Source organism: Lepidochelys kempii, chromosome 3, assembly GCF_965140265.1.
Source record: "Lepidochelys kempii isolate rLepKem1 chromosome 3, rLepKem1.hap2, whole genome shotgun sequence".
NCBI classification, from domain to species: Eukaryota; Metazoa; Chordata; order Testudines; family Cheloniidae; genus Lepidochelys; species Lepidochelys kempii.
In genome coordinates, this window is record NC_133258.1 from 61,682,268 (window position 1) to 61,697,601 (window position 15,334).

Here is a 15,334-nt window from a genome sequence, read left to right on the forward strand (position 1 = left end):
ACTTATTTCCAGATACTAAATATTTAAACTGTCTTACATACCAATTGTTTATTATAGCAAGATGTATTGAAGTACAACAGATCCTAGCATATTTATTGAAATAATTTAATATGTGATATATATATATATGTATTTTATTGCAAACAAACTAACATTACACACATACCAGCCCATAATTCCATATGTTATTGCATTTTCCCTAAAATAGGTTAAGTATGCTCTATTTACTTTATATAAGAAGTACTTTCACAGAGATGGCATTAATCTCTATAACGATGCTATGTGATCAAGGTTATAGAAAAAACTGCATAATGTATTTTTATTTTATAAATAGCATGTGAGCACACAAAGGCTATCATAATGATAATGTATATGGGAAATACTGAAGATTTTGTGTTCACTGTTGATTATTGTAAGTAACATTTTCAAAAATGGGTGCCTAAAGGTAGGCTCCTAAAGCCAGCTATAGATACTTACATATTTGGCCTGATTTTCAAAAATGCTGCCTACCAGGCAATTACATTGACTTTGGGAGCCCAACACCTTCAAGAATCAGGTCACATGTTTAGTTGCCTAAATATGGATGTAGGAGCCAAATTTTGCACACCCACTTTTGAAAATCTTAGCCTGCATTTTGACTTTGATTGTTTGACCTGGCAACCTGACATTAATTTAACATCATTTTTGTATGGAATTAGATGTAAACTAGTAATTTGCATTAACGTGTTTACAAAAACTAGCAAGCAGTGAGCTAATTAAACAGCTGGTTTAAAATGTTTTTCCACACTAACTTTCATATAGTGAATATAAATCAAAATTGAAAAGAAAGCTGTATTTATTTTATTCAGCACATCTTTTGAAAGTTCTTGTGGTGGTATGCATTTCTCATACTCCATAAACGTCAGCTGTATTTTAAATTAAAATGTTTGATTAAAATATTCATTCATTTTAAAAATACATATCACTGAATTACCTGCTGTTGGCACCTATTTTTCTGAAAAGTCAAGCCTTACTGGTTTAAGATGTCAACACAGTTGACATTATTTACCTCAACTACAGAGAGGCATAAAACAATATGGCAGTTACATATCTAAAATGGGGCAGTTTTCCAGAGAACAATAATATCAGTTTACCATCCAATCAGTGTTCTCCAGTCTCACTTTAATAAGTACTCATTTTATTCAAAAAGCCGCTCAAAACAGTGTCAGATCTGTTTTTTTGTATTTGTTTCTCCTGGCCTCAGAAAGTATTTTACCACTTTTGAGTCTGGTAACAGAATTTATCCTAGAAAAAGCAAACTAAGAACCAAAAGAATTCATATTTTTTCTTTACTACACCATATTCAAAAAAGCTGAAGTCTAATCTTTTTCAAGCCTGACCATGAAAGAAGATAAATTAAAATATAAGGATCTGCACAATCAAGTTTTATTCTGTCAATTATATAACAAAAACGTAATTATATTTTTCACTCCACAGACATATTCTAACAAATACCATCTCCACCAGCATTCTGGAAAAGAAATAAGTTGGAGTCACTGTCACCCTGGAGTCCCTACTGTCACTGCCCTCTTCACTACACTAGACCCTTCCACTGCCTTTACTTTAATCTGAACTTTAGAGGGAACTACTCATTATGCGCACAGACTCTATTCCTCACAGAAGAGTGAAAATGCATGCTGAGGAACCTTTTATCTTTTCCAGAAGAGGGCCTCCTACTGCAGTAAATCTTTCCGTTACTCTCACACAGTACTTAAGGAATATCCAGATAGTACTACCACAGCAATACAGTTAACACATGTCTACACCTTTTATTTGAGTGTCCTAAATTTACCTGCTTGAAATGTAGCTACTGTCATTAGACTATAACTTTAAAAAGGAGATTTGGAATACATTATAAAATATTGCGGTTCTCTCTGCAAAAGAAGAGCAGTGACTGGGGAAGGAGGGTATATTACCTATAATGTGTGGCTAAAAGTTGTATGAATAAACTACTGCCACTTTTTATTTCCCTTAATTTTCTGACTGATTTTCAGTTATGTTTAGAAGTCAAAAGTCCTTTAACATAGCTGAGTTAGTTTAATTTTACATTTCAACTAAAAAAATATTGCTGCATCAAAATTGAGTCCATAGTTAAAAAGATGCCAGTCCACAATTAGTATTAGCCTCTTTGCAATATTTGGAAAGATAGTAGAAATAAAGTGATTAAACACCCAGTGCTGTGCAAAAACAGCAATAACATTTGTTGATGCCGATAGTGACAACACTAATGGACATATTTCAGCATAGAAAGATTTTCTATTGAAATCTTTATGCTCTTGCAAAGTTGGATTCCTGTCTGAGGAGGGTACAATCTCTGCAGCATCTTCCTTGTTGTAGAATTTATAATCACTGAAAGGCAAAAATGAGATGCTCACAAGCACCACTAGCAAAGGTAACTACGTTTGTAAATTCTGCACGTTTAACAGCTCAAATTTAAGGACCTTCAAAGTTCCTCAGGACCAAGAGCTCTAGATTTTTTTCCCTCAGAATAAACTAGAAAAACAGAATTGAACATTACATTAATGTAACTTTAACAGCAAATGCAGGCCTTGATCTTGCAATGCAATGTAAAGTAAAGAAGAAGCCAATGAGGTTCCATTAGGATGGAGAGGTCTGAGCCAGTATGAATCTCATTTACAGGATCGGGCCCTTATAACACTTAAGTGTGAGGATGAAAACATTAAGATGTACAGAGCAAAATTAACTGAGGCATGTCACAAGCATTTTGTATTTTCTATTACTTTTCTTTATACATGAATCTATCAATATATTCATGTTTATGCCATTAAACTTAGACTTAAAAAATACAGAACTGATATTTGTCTTTTGGTATATAGAATCAAACATGCAGCATTATTTGATTTATGCAATGTTTCCTATGAAACAATGCTTATTTATATAATTTTTCCTACTTCTTATGAGAAATAAATTAAAATGATAAAATACAGAATGTACAACAGGGCTGAATTTTAATCTTATGGTAAGAAGCATAAATTTAACTTTTCACCATTTATATTTGTGACCTTGTATGTTACATCAATTTAATTTTTGTAGTTTTGTTTGACTTCATCTTCAACTGTATACATAAGGAATTTCCTGTGAGATCTAAAGATGATAGATGTTTTCTTTTTATCTATCAGACTAACCATACCCTGAAGGAAGAGGGTTTAACCTCTTTCAGCATATGCACAACATATCAAAAGTGTGTCCCTCTTCTTGGTACAACACTAGCTCAGGTTCATCTTCAGAAGCTAGCTTAATTGCTCTGCTTAGGATATATGCAGTTCGGTGGGAGATTGCCAAGTGGTGGGCACAATCACTGTTTACTCAAACTATAAACCACAGAAAGTGCTCACAAACAATTTCTTGGATACTTATGTATGTATTTTCATAGGCCCTAGAAAATTAAAGAAGTTACTTACTCTACAGCAACTGAGGTTCTTTGAAATATTGTAGTCAGTGTGGATCCTACTATAGGTGCACAGGCACCTCACGCATGCAAGATCAGAGTCTTCTGAATAGTAGCATCTGTCAGGGATGCCCACGCACCTTGTACCTCCTCTTGCCCCTCTATGATGACATAAAGGCATGGCAGCTGTGATCCTCTATCAGTTTCCTCACAGTTCAAAGCCCATTGTAGCTAAGGATGCCAAAAAGCAAGAATGAGAGGGTGGGTGGTGGGATCCACACTGATTACAACATGTCAAAGAACTTCAATTACTGGGGGGTAAAAGTTCTTTCTTCAAGTGTGTGTCAGTGCTTATCTCACTCTAGATGACTATCAAGCAGTGTCCACTCTGGAGAGTGGGAAAGAGCCATATGAGCAGAACAGAGATTAAAGTACAACTCCCCCAAACTTGGCATACAAATTCTCCCAAACCAGCTGCCATGTCAAAGGTGTAATGTTTAACTAATGTCAGTGTGTTGGCTCCAGGCTGCAGCTTTACAGAGACCATTGAGGAATCTGGATACCATTGGATGTGAAAAGACTGAGCATGAAACAGCTGCAAGGTGAACCTTGAGAGAACTAAGAGCCAACCCAGCCTGAAGGAAGTGCAGCATATAGTCAAGGATCATTGGGCACATGGCCTCATTTGCGCCCAGATAAGGCTGGATTGCCCATAAGGAGAGCCATTTCCATTTGGAGGAATAGCTAGATCATCCTAGGAGACAGTTCCCTGTTTTGTATCAGGATTTCTTGCATCTGCTGAGAACAATCTCTGACAGTAGCTTTCATACATCCAACATTCAAGTTGTCAAGTGCAATGTCTGAGCCTGGCTGCAATATCTAACCATGATACTAAGATATCAAGTACAACCACACCAGGAGATGGATTGGAGATTGAATGGACACGTGCAATAAGTCTCAGAATCAGAAATGTCTCAACCAGTAGGGAGCTATTGGAATCAATGTGGCCTTGTCCCATCTGAATTTGGAGATTACTCCATGTAGGAGGCCTGGAGACCACTGCAGCAGGAAGGAGTCTGGTAAGAAATTCAGATACACACACATACATACACCCCCGCTGGAGCAAAAGTTCAGGAACTTGGTTTTGTCCTCTGTAGCAAACAGATTTATTGGGAGAGTCCCCTACTAGCAAAATATCACCTCCATGACAGATGTCTGCCATTTGTGGTTGGTTATAGTGCACATGCTTAAGAAGTTTCAGGTTGCTGCTGGTTCCTAGAAGGTGTAGAGAGAGTGGGGTTACCCCATGGTGATGACATCAAGTCCACAGCCTTGATGGCTTCCTGGTAGAGAATATGACCAAGCACTTCCTTGCTTGTTTATATAGTGCACTGTGCACTTACTGTCCACCAAGATCTGCATTGTAGAGTCCTGCAGGACAGGCATTTATGCCACACAAGCCAGACAGATGGCCCTGAGCCCCAAGACGTTCATATGCAGTTTCAGATCATCCTGGAACCAGATCATCTGCATCTACAAATGGTTCAGGTGGGCAGTCCCAACTTGTCCCTAAGTCATCTGTGATGAGCATCACCAATGAGGAGGGGAGAAAGGGGTCTTGTATTCTCCTGGTCCAGCCACTGAGCTTTTGCAGGTCCTGGGGCAGAACTGTGGCTTGGATGGGGAGTACACTGACCTCAGCCATGGTCGATAAGGACTGCAGGTGATCTCTGGCAAGAAACATCAGCTGTCATGTGGGAGCTTTAATAGAAAGGGAGTAATTCTGTCCCAAGTTAAAAAGTCATACTTGGCCAGTAGTCTGGCGATATGCCACTCACAGCTGTAAGGAGCAGAGGAGAACAATTTTTTCCCAAATAGTTTTAGCCTTTTGGGATTATTGCCTTTAGAGCTACTCTTACTGGATTTAATTTTTTTCTATATTGTCATCACAAGCAAGGAGCCCAGACGGTGGTAGGTGAAAAGTACTCAAATCCTGTTTGAGGGACTTACTACTGCTTCTCTACCTGTTTCAGCCGCTCTGATTTCAACTCCTGGCTCTCTTGATTCCTCACCTCACAAACTCCCATTCTCATCACCAGTGAGTTCAACTTTCATGTTGATGAGCCATGCAACCCCTTCGCTGCACATTTCCTCACTCTCACCTCTTTATTCAACCTGCAGCCCTGGTTCAACTCTTCCATTTATGAGAAGGCCCATTCAATTTGATCTCCACCAAGCTCTGTGCTCTCTCTGACCTCTGTTGCTGAAATCCCCCTCTCCAATCACCTAGCTCCTTTCAGCATCACCCATCACCTCCTTCACCTGTCACTCAGACTTCCCACGACTTCCAGTCCTTCAGCATTGACTACTTCTCATCTGATTACTGACTCACTCCTCAAATCTTCCCTGCTCCTGCCTCTGCTTCTCTCTCCGTACAGGACCTCACAGACTTCTTCCAAGAAAAAAGTGACGAAATACAACGTGAACTTTCCACTTTCCACCAGCAACTCTCTCTGCCTTTTCCCCTGTCACAGATGCAGAAGTATCTCAGCTATTCTTCTCATCTAACCCTTTCAATTGCTGCAGTGACCTCATCCCAACCCATCTCCTGATCTCCATTGGGTCCATTCCCATTCCATCCCTTATTCTTTCCCCTCACAAAAAAAGCATGGGTTAGTCTCTCCCATCTTAAAATACCCACCCTTGACCCCATTTAATCCTCCACTACTTCCCCACCTCTCTTCTTCCTTTGAATATCATATCTACAATCACTATTTGGAGTTCCAATACCAACCTAGACCCTCTCCAGTACTTCTGTCCCTTGAACTCCACCCAAACCACTCTCGCCAAAGTTTATAATAATCTCCCCCGCTTAGCCAAAGCTCAGAACCAATAACTCCATCCTCATTTTCTTGACCTGTGAGCCTCCTTCAACACAGTTGTCTATGCTTTTCTTCTTCAAATCTTGTCTTCCACGACTGTCCTCTCCCGGTTCTTCTCCTATCTCTCTAATCACTTCTTCAGTGTGTCCTGAAAATCCACCTCATCCCTTCTTCAACTTTCTGTGGGAGTTCCACAGGCTTACTCCTTGGTCCTCTTCTCATCTCCCTCTACACCTTGTCTCTGGATAATCTCATCCACAAACCTAAATTCAACCACCATCTCTATGCTGACAACTTCCAGATCTACTTCTCTACTTCTGACCTGTCTCCTCCTGTCCAAATTAAAGTCTCAGCCTGTTTTTCTCCAACTTCTCCTTGTGAATGTACAGCCATTAGTTCAAGTTTAACATGGCTAAGACAGAGCTTTTAATGTTGCCCCCGACATAAGAATGGCCATACTGGGTCAGACCAGTGATCTAGCCTAGTAACCTTTCTTACTGATAGTGGATGGGGCCAGATATTTTCTGAGGAAATAAACAGAATAGGGCCATTTTTGAGTAATCCATCCCATCATCCAGTCCCGGTTTCTGTTAGTCAGAATCTTAGGGACACCCAGAACATGGGGTTGGCTGAGGAACTAGTGGAGCATGCTTTAAAACTAGAGCACTTGTGCTGTTGCCAATGCTAGGTCTTTTCTCAGCATTGTCTTCTCTATGCTGACCTTTTGGGTTGCTTGTCTACTGGATGGGGCACTGGATTAAGTTGGTTTGTCTGCTGTTGGTGCTCTGGTGCCCATTTCCTCCGGCTCTGAGGAGACCTTCACAGATTACCCCAGGAGGGGAAGCTTTAGCGACGCATCACATGACTGACTTGTTCTTGCGATGAAAGAGAGGTGTACTGAACATGTGGGACTCTCCTAAATAGAAGAGAAGACTGCTGTGTCCATGTTTCTAAGTAATTAGTCCATCACAGGACTTGTAGGGCTTGAAGCCCACAGGTTTTGAATCTACCATATTGAGGTGGTTCAGTAGTGGGGGTGGGGAATACAGTTCTGATCATCAGTACTCAATCCAGATGGATCAAAGATGTTCATGGTGGTCATATATCAGAAGCATTCTGAAGAATTTTGAAAAGTTTTCAGAGATTTAGCTAGAGCTAAAAACTAGGGGGTTGGAAGCTTCCCAGTTTCCATCTCACTGCCATGAGTAGTAAGAGGGAACTAAGGGAAGGTCACAGCCATACTGCCCTTTATGCCCCAATACAGGAGCATTGGGAGTCACAGGTTGCATGTGCAGCACCGACAGACACTGGCATTCAAAAAGACTCTGATCTTGTGTGTACGAGGCACATGCATACATACAGTGGGATCCACGTTGATATATGCAAAGAAAAATCATCAGTTAATGTAGTCGTCATTTCAAGCAACTTCATATAAAAGTTATGAGTGAAATCCCGACCCGACTGAAGTCCATGGGAGTTTGGCCACTGACATCAATGTAGCCAGGATTGCTCCCTCCTCTTCTGGCCACACACCCACCAAAATGCAATGTACTTTATATTTGTGCAGGAATAGCAAATAACCATAGAAAAATTACCATGTTGAAGTAAGACCGAATTTTGACCCCTCTGGCCAAATCCCAAACTATGACATTTCCATCATGGCCAGCAGAGAAGAGAACTCTAGGATCAAATGGGTGAGGCTCAAGTACAAACACTTCATCCTCGTGTCCCTGAAATAAAATATATATCTTTTTTTAAAAGATTTGGTAAGAGAGTTTAGAGAAGACTGTTACACAAATACATACAGAAATACTTACTACTATTACACTATGTGCAGTATACACATCTGAATAATGATATAATGATGAGAAACTGTACAAATGTCTCATGTACAACAGCAGTTTTGGCAACTCTCTTGGGTGGCTTTTCATAAATTTGTTGTATCTTTATATTATATGTTTCTCTTTCTTCAGTGACAATTTTAAATAGAAATGTGTAACTATCAGTTAAATCACTATCAACATTTTTGTAATGAATTTAGAAGCCCAGAGGGCTGGAAATGACATTTTAAAAAACTCTGACTCATATTTTAGCAATTTTAACCTTTTGAGGGTTCATTCTACATTATATGTGCAACTGCTCCAAAAACATCTAGTAAAGAACTAGTTCAGTAGTTAGGATATGATTTTAGGCTATGTAAAGAATTAGTACCCTAAAAGTAGAAATCCATTTAACAAGTGCCAAGCATTTCCTTTCAACAATGGCATGAAATTATATGCAGGAGCTACTTCTTTTGTAATTAAGATTTTTTAAAAATCTCTAATTTTAATGCAGAACAGGAAGGTAGTAAAATTAAATATGTGCATATTTTTTCATGCCTAAGGAACGATAAGGTCATGATAAGAACTGATATTTGTGTTAAGATATGGGTACTGATCTCGAGTTTCAATTTTGTATTTTTTAATTTTGAGTTGAGGAGCAGCTGCTGACCCAGTGTTTTACATAACTACTTTTTATTTTATGGCAAATGGTGTCTAGAACCTGAAAAAGATATGTTCACTGCAGGAAAAGACGGAAATTGGTGGCTCTGTGACTGGTGCCCTGAAATACTGCATAAGAAACCCAGGTTCAATTTCTGGGTCCAAGAGTCTCTTTGGACAGCAGATGCCCCAAGTACTCTAGGTGAGAGAAACAAACTTGTGTTGTTCTGCAAGCTCGTTCAGCTGACATAGAAGGTGCTCTGATGGTCTCTATGAATGTGTCTGTATACACATATATATTTTATGTATGTATTTAGATATTAGTAACTGGTGGTGAGTGGAGAGCTAGCAATGGTATTCACCTCCCCTTATTTTCTGATAAAAAGATGCATTAAAAGACAACTATAAATACACTACTTAATAGTTTTTCAAATACACAATTGCTGTAGTTACCACAGGGATGTTATGCAAATATAGCTGGAAAAGCAGATGGTCCATGAGAGAATCTAGTAAAAATGTGGTCAAACAAAAATGTTAAGGCTCCCTGGAGCAGAGATCCTAATATGGATTATTATTCTGAATCTCCTCCAACCAGACTAGGGAAGTATCACTGTTCACAAATCGCATGTATTTTTGCAACTGAAAAGTCCATATTGTCCCCATTTTTTTCCCCTGCTTAACGTTACCCTGTGACTAAAATGCATTAGGCACCATTCATTTTAATCTTAAAGTTTATCAATCTTCTTCATTCTTCAACCACAAGTGTCCACATAACTGCAGAATTTTAAGTCTAAATTCAGTAATTATATATAAAGGTATGTAATATTTCTCTATGTAGGTGCCATTCCTACTACTTCAATAAAAAAAACTTAAGTTTCTAAAATTTTGCCATGATTGTGGGGTTTCCCACATACCCTCAGGAAGACATTTTGTTTAATGCTGACATTCTAATGATGGGAATCATCCTATCAAAGTTTCAATTATATTCATTTTAATCTGTAATTTAGTATCACTTGCGACTCCCCTTGATTTCCTATACAACTTGTATTTGTACATAGACAAAAGTACATTACTATGAAAATGTACTTAATTAATACTTCAATTATGCATCTTCTATTCAAGGAATATCTGGGTCTTCCATCTTATTTTTCAACCTGGAAGTGAATGCTATATCTGGAGGTCAGCAAAAAGCTCACCCATATCTTCCTTCTACTTAAAGGCCACCATAAAAAGCCTTGCCAATTTTGAACAAAAAACAAAAAAACCCACAAACACACAACCAATGGCACTCTGTCTACACAAATTAAAATCTAACCCAAACAGATGCCTGCTAATACTTGCCTACAAAAGATGATTTTAAAGAAACATAAGAGAGATTTAAAATTTTAAATTTAGAAACTATCATTTCAAAAACAAACAATGTCTCTGCAAGGAGGGCACGTGAAGAACTACTTTAGCTCCATCCTCATTGACAATGTTACTTTAGGTTGACAGTCACAAGAAATTCAACTAGCTTTAAATTCTTCTGTATGCAATTATTTCCTTAACTTTCTGCCTTGTTATGCAAATCTATAAAGATATTATAAAAAAATCTATGATGGATATGTGAGTTACAGTATACTGAGTAAAACTGCCACTCTTATTTTTCTTACCATAAGGACATGAATAAGCTGGCCAGTGAAAGAATTCCAAACCTTCAGAGTCATGTTATTAACTGCAGTTATAACAGAATTGTCATGGCGGTCCCATGCCACCATAGTTACTTTCAGTTTTGTGATTTTGTCTTCTACTCCTTGTACACTTTGTCTAAAAGTAAACAGAAAAAAGAGTTTTCAAAATAATGAGTCTGAGTTAGCCAAAATCTTTGGTGCATCAAGAAACTTGTCTGATAAAAAGAGGGTTCACTCATCAAAAATTTTAAAATGTGTTTTGTGTTTTGGTTTATCATCAAAAGTAATGTGTTTCTTCAATACTACGGACAAATGAGAGATCAGACGTACATGATGGAAATGTTATATACATAGCCCACCTGGGCAATTTGTATCTTCAGATGACCTCTGATACTGGTGCAAACCCATTTAAGGTTAATGGAGCAACACATATATCAGACAGCAAAATATGAAGACAAAGTGGTTGCACAGGTAGACAACAAACAGTCTGGCCTGCAGAGCCTATGTTATTGGTTACGAATACAGAAAGAACATAGCGTGATCGTCAGACTTTAGGGTGAGACTGTAGGGCTGATGCTAGGAAAAAGACAACTTACTCCAAATGAGCCCATTTGATATGAAAATCTATGAGATAATAGACATGGTACTCTGTAACACCATTTTTATAGAGTAATTTTTAGGACAGAACCTCACTTTAAAGGCAATGGGTGAAATCCAAAGTCTCCTGATGTCAAAGGCAAAATGCACATTGACTTCAATGGGGCCAGGATTTTGCCCACTGTTGAGAGCCTTGTCTAATTTTTCTTGTAAAAAGGTTCAGAGTTTAAGGCTAGAACGGACCAGTAGATCATTCAGACTGACTTCCTGTGTATCACAAGGACACCAACACCACCCAGCACCTGCACACTAAACCCAAGAACCAAAGTGAGACCAAAATATTACGGCCCACAGGAGGCCCACATATTACTATGTACCACAGGCAGAGAATAGGAAGGACAAGTTGCCAACATTTTCCACAACGGCAGGAAAATGATTAAATAAGGTATATACCAGATACACCTGGTGACCCGCACCCAAACATCACAAAGGCAAAAAACACTCAAGGATACTGCCAATCTGACTTGGGGGAAATTCCTCCTGGACCCCACATATGGCTATCAATTAAACCCCAATTCCAGAAGCAAGAATTAGCCAGCCAAGCACGTCAGAGAGAGATTGCTTGGTGCCACCTCAGAGCCCTTGCTCACTCCGCCCAAAGTCACATCCGCAGCCGTGGGCATCCCTGATGCTTCATAGGAATTTGTTAATGCTTTACTCCATGTAAGAATACAAGAATGGCCATACTGGGTCAGACCAGTAGTCCATCTAGCCCAGTATCCTGTCTTCCAACAGTGGCCAATGCCAGGTGCATCAGAGGAAATGAACAGAACAGGCAATTATTAAGTGATCTATCATGTTGTCTACTCCCAGAGAATACCTTAAATAAACTGAAATCTGTTTTCTCAACAAAACACTTTCTTCATTGTACACACAATACTTTATTACTATAGAGTAGCTTACGAGTGGAGTGTTAAGGCCATTTTTTAAAAACTTAACATTGAAGTTTTTGTTTTGGAGAGTTTAGCCTTAAACTCTATCACTCTTGTTTACAACAGGTCACAAGACATTATGCGGACTCAAAAGAGAAGGATGCACTTTGGCCCTATTAAGCTTTCCTTATAAAAATACAATGATTTTAGTGATAGTGAAAGGTGCTGAATCTTGAAAACAAATTTTCTATATGTATTCATGTGACAGATAACGTCCTGACAATCTGTAGGGCACTCTTGGCTTGCATCAATTTATCTCAAAACCATGCCTATTTGATCACTAGCTTCTCTGTCAACTACTGAGCATTTGTGATTATATTTGAATGATGCATATACATGTCTCCATGAAAAAAAATGAACAGAGAAGGATCACCAACTCATTTAGTACAGACAACTTGAGAGCCTGTCAAACTGGATTCCTAGTAGAATCTGCTTTATTTCTTGCAAAAAGGTTCTCCAGGCCTAATTATTCTCTCTTTTTCAACTGTATAATCCCATTTTCTTCAGTAGGATTGCTCAGGTGTAACTAGGGCTGAATTTGGACTTGCATTAAAAATGGAGAGTTACCTGGATTTTCATTTTGTCACGCAACACACGCTCTTACCAGGTGCTCTAGCTAGAAGTTTCTCTGGGGAGTTTAATCAGTATTTTTGATAATTATTGGAAAAATCATAGTCAACAAAAACCTTAAGAATCTCTCAGGGTCAAGTTTTCAAATGTGTTTCATGAAACAGACTGAGATCTCTTTACCTTCCAATGAATTATGGGAAAAAATTCTAAAAGACCCTTAAGCTGTGGAAATAGTACTAGCATCTCTGTTCCAGCCACCCAATTGGGTCATAAAAAAATTTACATCTCAGAGAAGAAAATTTAAAATATTCCTAGAATCTTTCCACCTGCCCCAACAACAGCTCTGGGGCAGATATATTAAAGTAATTAATTCACAGCCTTACCAAATTATTATTTTCTCCCGATTTTAGGCAGCTACCTATTATTTAGAAATTTTTTGCAGTGTGACTCTAAGAATTTACCTTCAGTGGATTTGGCAAGAGTTCTTCCAAATATTGATTCACACTTATTTTTTAATCTTTATTACAACATCCAGAGGACCTACTCATATCGGGATACTGTGTAAACATTACAAAAAGACAACCCCCGACCTTGAAGAGCTTAGTCTTTCCTCCTAGTATTCCACGCCACAAAAGAACTATGGGAAGTAGAAAGCTCCATGGGCCTTTCAACATTTTATGTAGTAAACACTATATAAAGTGACCTTCTCTTAGAAGCATATTAACCAATTTTGAGTCCAGAATACCTGATGGCATCTCTTGTTAGGAATAGGCAGTAAAATTTAGTTAATTGTTAATATGTGTTTTTATTTTTTCACAAAATGTAAAAACTAAAGATTCTCTGTAAAAAAGCAAATTCTGTGTTTTTCTGTGGCAAATGGATTTCTAGGATCCCTGCTGAAGATCAAGATTGAGTGCTTGGCATCAGGAAGAGATTGCCTTCTGGGCATTCTACTGTTAGATGTAGATTCTTTTCTAGATTTAAAAAATACAAGTATAAGATCCAGTGAGTAGCAACAAACCCAAGCTTTAGCCACTCAGCTTCTAGTGAGTTTGAGGCAAAATGGGTTTGGGTTTAAATCTGACCTTAAACTCTGTGACTCTAATGCCAGAAGGGACCACCATATCATCTAGTCCGCCCCCCTGCTTATTACAGGCCACTAACACCATCCAGCCACACACACACTAAACCCAACCATCAGAATTAGACCACAGGATTACAGCCCTCAGGAGACAAAATTATTGTGTGCCCCACAGGCAGAGAACAGGAGGCACCAAATTCCATCAATGCCCAAGGCCCTTGCAATGGCAGGATTAAGTGAAACACACCCAGTGGATACCTTGATACAGTAAGTCCAAAAATTGCTTAATGATCCTATAACATAGTTACCTCTCAAAGATGAGGTAAGGAAAGACACCTAAGCCAGGAAGGAGTTACAAGAATTATCTTGTCTTGGTCCTCTATTTTAATGGTTAAACTCAGCTATTAGTGGCAGGAAAAAAATAGGTAAATCCAGAGTCCAATCCACTAAATACAGCCAGCTGTACATGTATTTATAGGGCATCTGGAGCACAAGCTTGGAATTTGTTCATGGCTGGTGCAAAGACATCCAACTTGGGAGTAAGTCACATGAGGAAAGTCTGTTGTAGCACTGGAATTTTGATCTTTCCTGGCTGAAGACACTAACAACTCGGCCAGTCCATCTGACTATTGAGTCTTCCTCAAACATATGTTTCAGGTAATGTGTGATCACATTTATCTAGGTTAAGTAGAAAATTTAGAGCTTTTGGTTGAAAACTGATGCTCTTTGGGCCCTCTTGATGTTGATATATGCTATTGCAGTTGGTTGTCTCATGCTAGATAGAATGTGGGACTAAGACAGACTTGAATGGCTTGGCCTGTTACTCTCAGTTCCAGAAGACTAATGGACAGTCAAGCTTTCAATCTGTTACTGTTTTCCCAACCTGAGAAATTCTTCACACATATACTCTTCAAGCTCAACAAGACTTATGGTCTATCATGAACCTGGTTGGTAAGCTACCACCCAGGGATGCACCTAACAATGTCATGTTTTTCCATGACTGGAAAAAGCAAAGTACCAGATTAGATAGAATTTAGAAAGGATTGCTGCCCACTAGGTAAAATTACCAGGCCATACCTGCAGATTTTTCACATGAAAAAAAGATAACTGTGCTTTGTCAGCACAAAATGTATGCGGTATAAACTGAACCAGATTCATTTAACGGGATCCTGGAATATTTTAAGTTTGAAGGCTTTGATTTTCAAGCATCTCTCCCTCTGCTAACAGTACCAACCTTTAACAGGTCAAAAACTGGGGATCAGAAATAAACTTGGTCCTGCGTGGCAGATTAAGGTGTTTGTTTAATAATTACAAAATTATGCTGTCAAGAAACTGTAAAATGGAGAATATCCTTTGAAGTTTGGTGATAGGATGTTTTTAAATCAGCCAGATCAGAGAACAAAAATGGTAGCCAGACCATTAAAAAAACCCAAAACACACTAGAATAATCTAAGAAAGTACTCTGAAGGTCAAAAGGAAGTGCCAAGAACAGAAAGTGTTTTTAAGACACGTAGTAAGAGGAAAGAAATGGTTACTTTAACTGTGGTTCTTCAAGATGTGATGCAGACTATATTCAAAGTGTGTGTGTGTGGGGGGGGGGAGGGTGCCGGAACC

General features: G+C 38.6%; 1 protein-coding gene across 7 annotated transcripts in view; it reads right to left on the reverse strand.

Annotated features, from left to right (window-relative positions):
- PHIP (PHIP subunit of CUL4-Ring ligase complex) overlaps positions 1-15,334 on the reverse strand; it is a 305,027-nt gene that overhangs the window by 150,052 nt on the left and 139,641 nt on the right. For all 7 annotated transcript variants that reach the window (XM_073336505.1, XM_073336504.1, XM_073336507.1 and 4 more), the window contains 2 exons: positions 10,463-10,616; positions 7,926-8,060 (listed from right to left, as the gene is read on the reverse strand). In XM_073336505.1, coding sequence (XP_073192606.1) covers positions 7,926-8,060; positions 10,463-10,616 — 289 coding nt within the window. The remainder of the gene's footprint in view (positions 1-7,925; positions 8,061-10,462; positions 10,617-15,334) is intronic.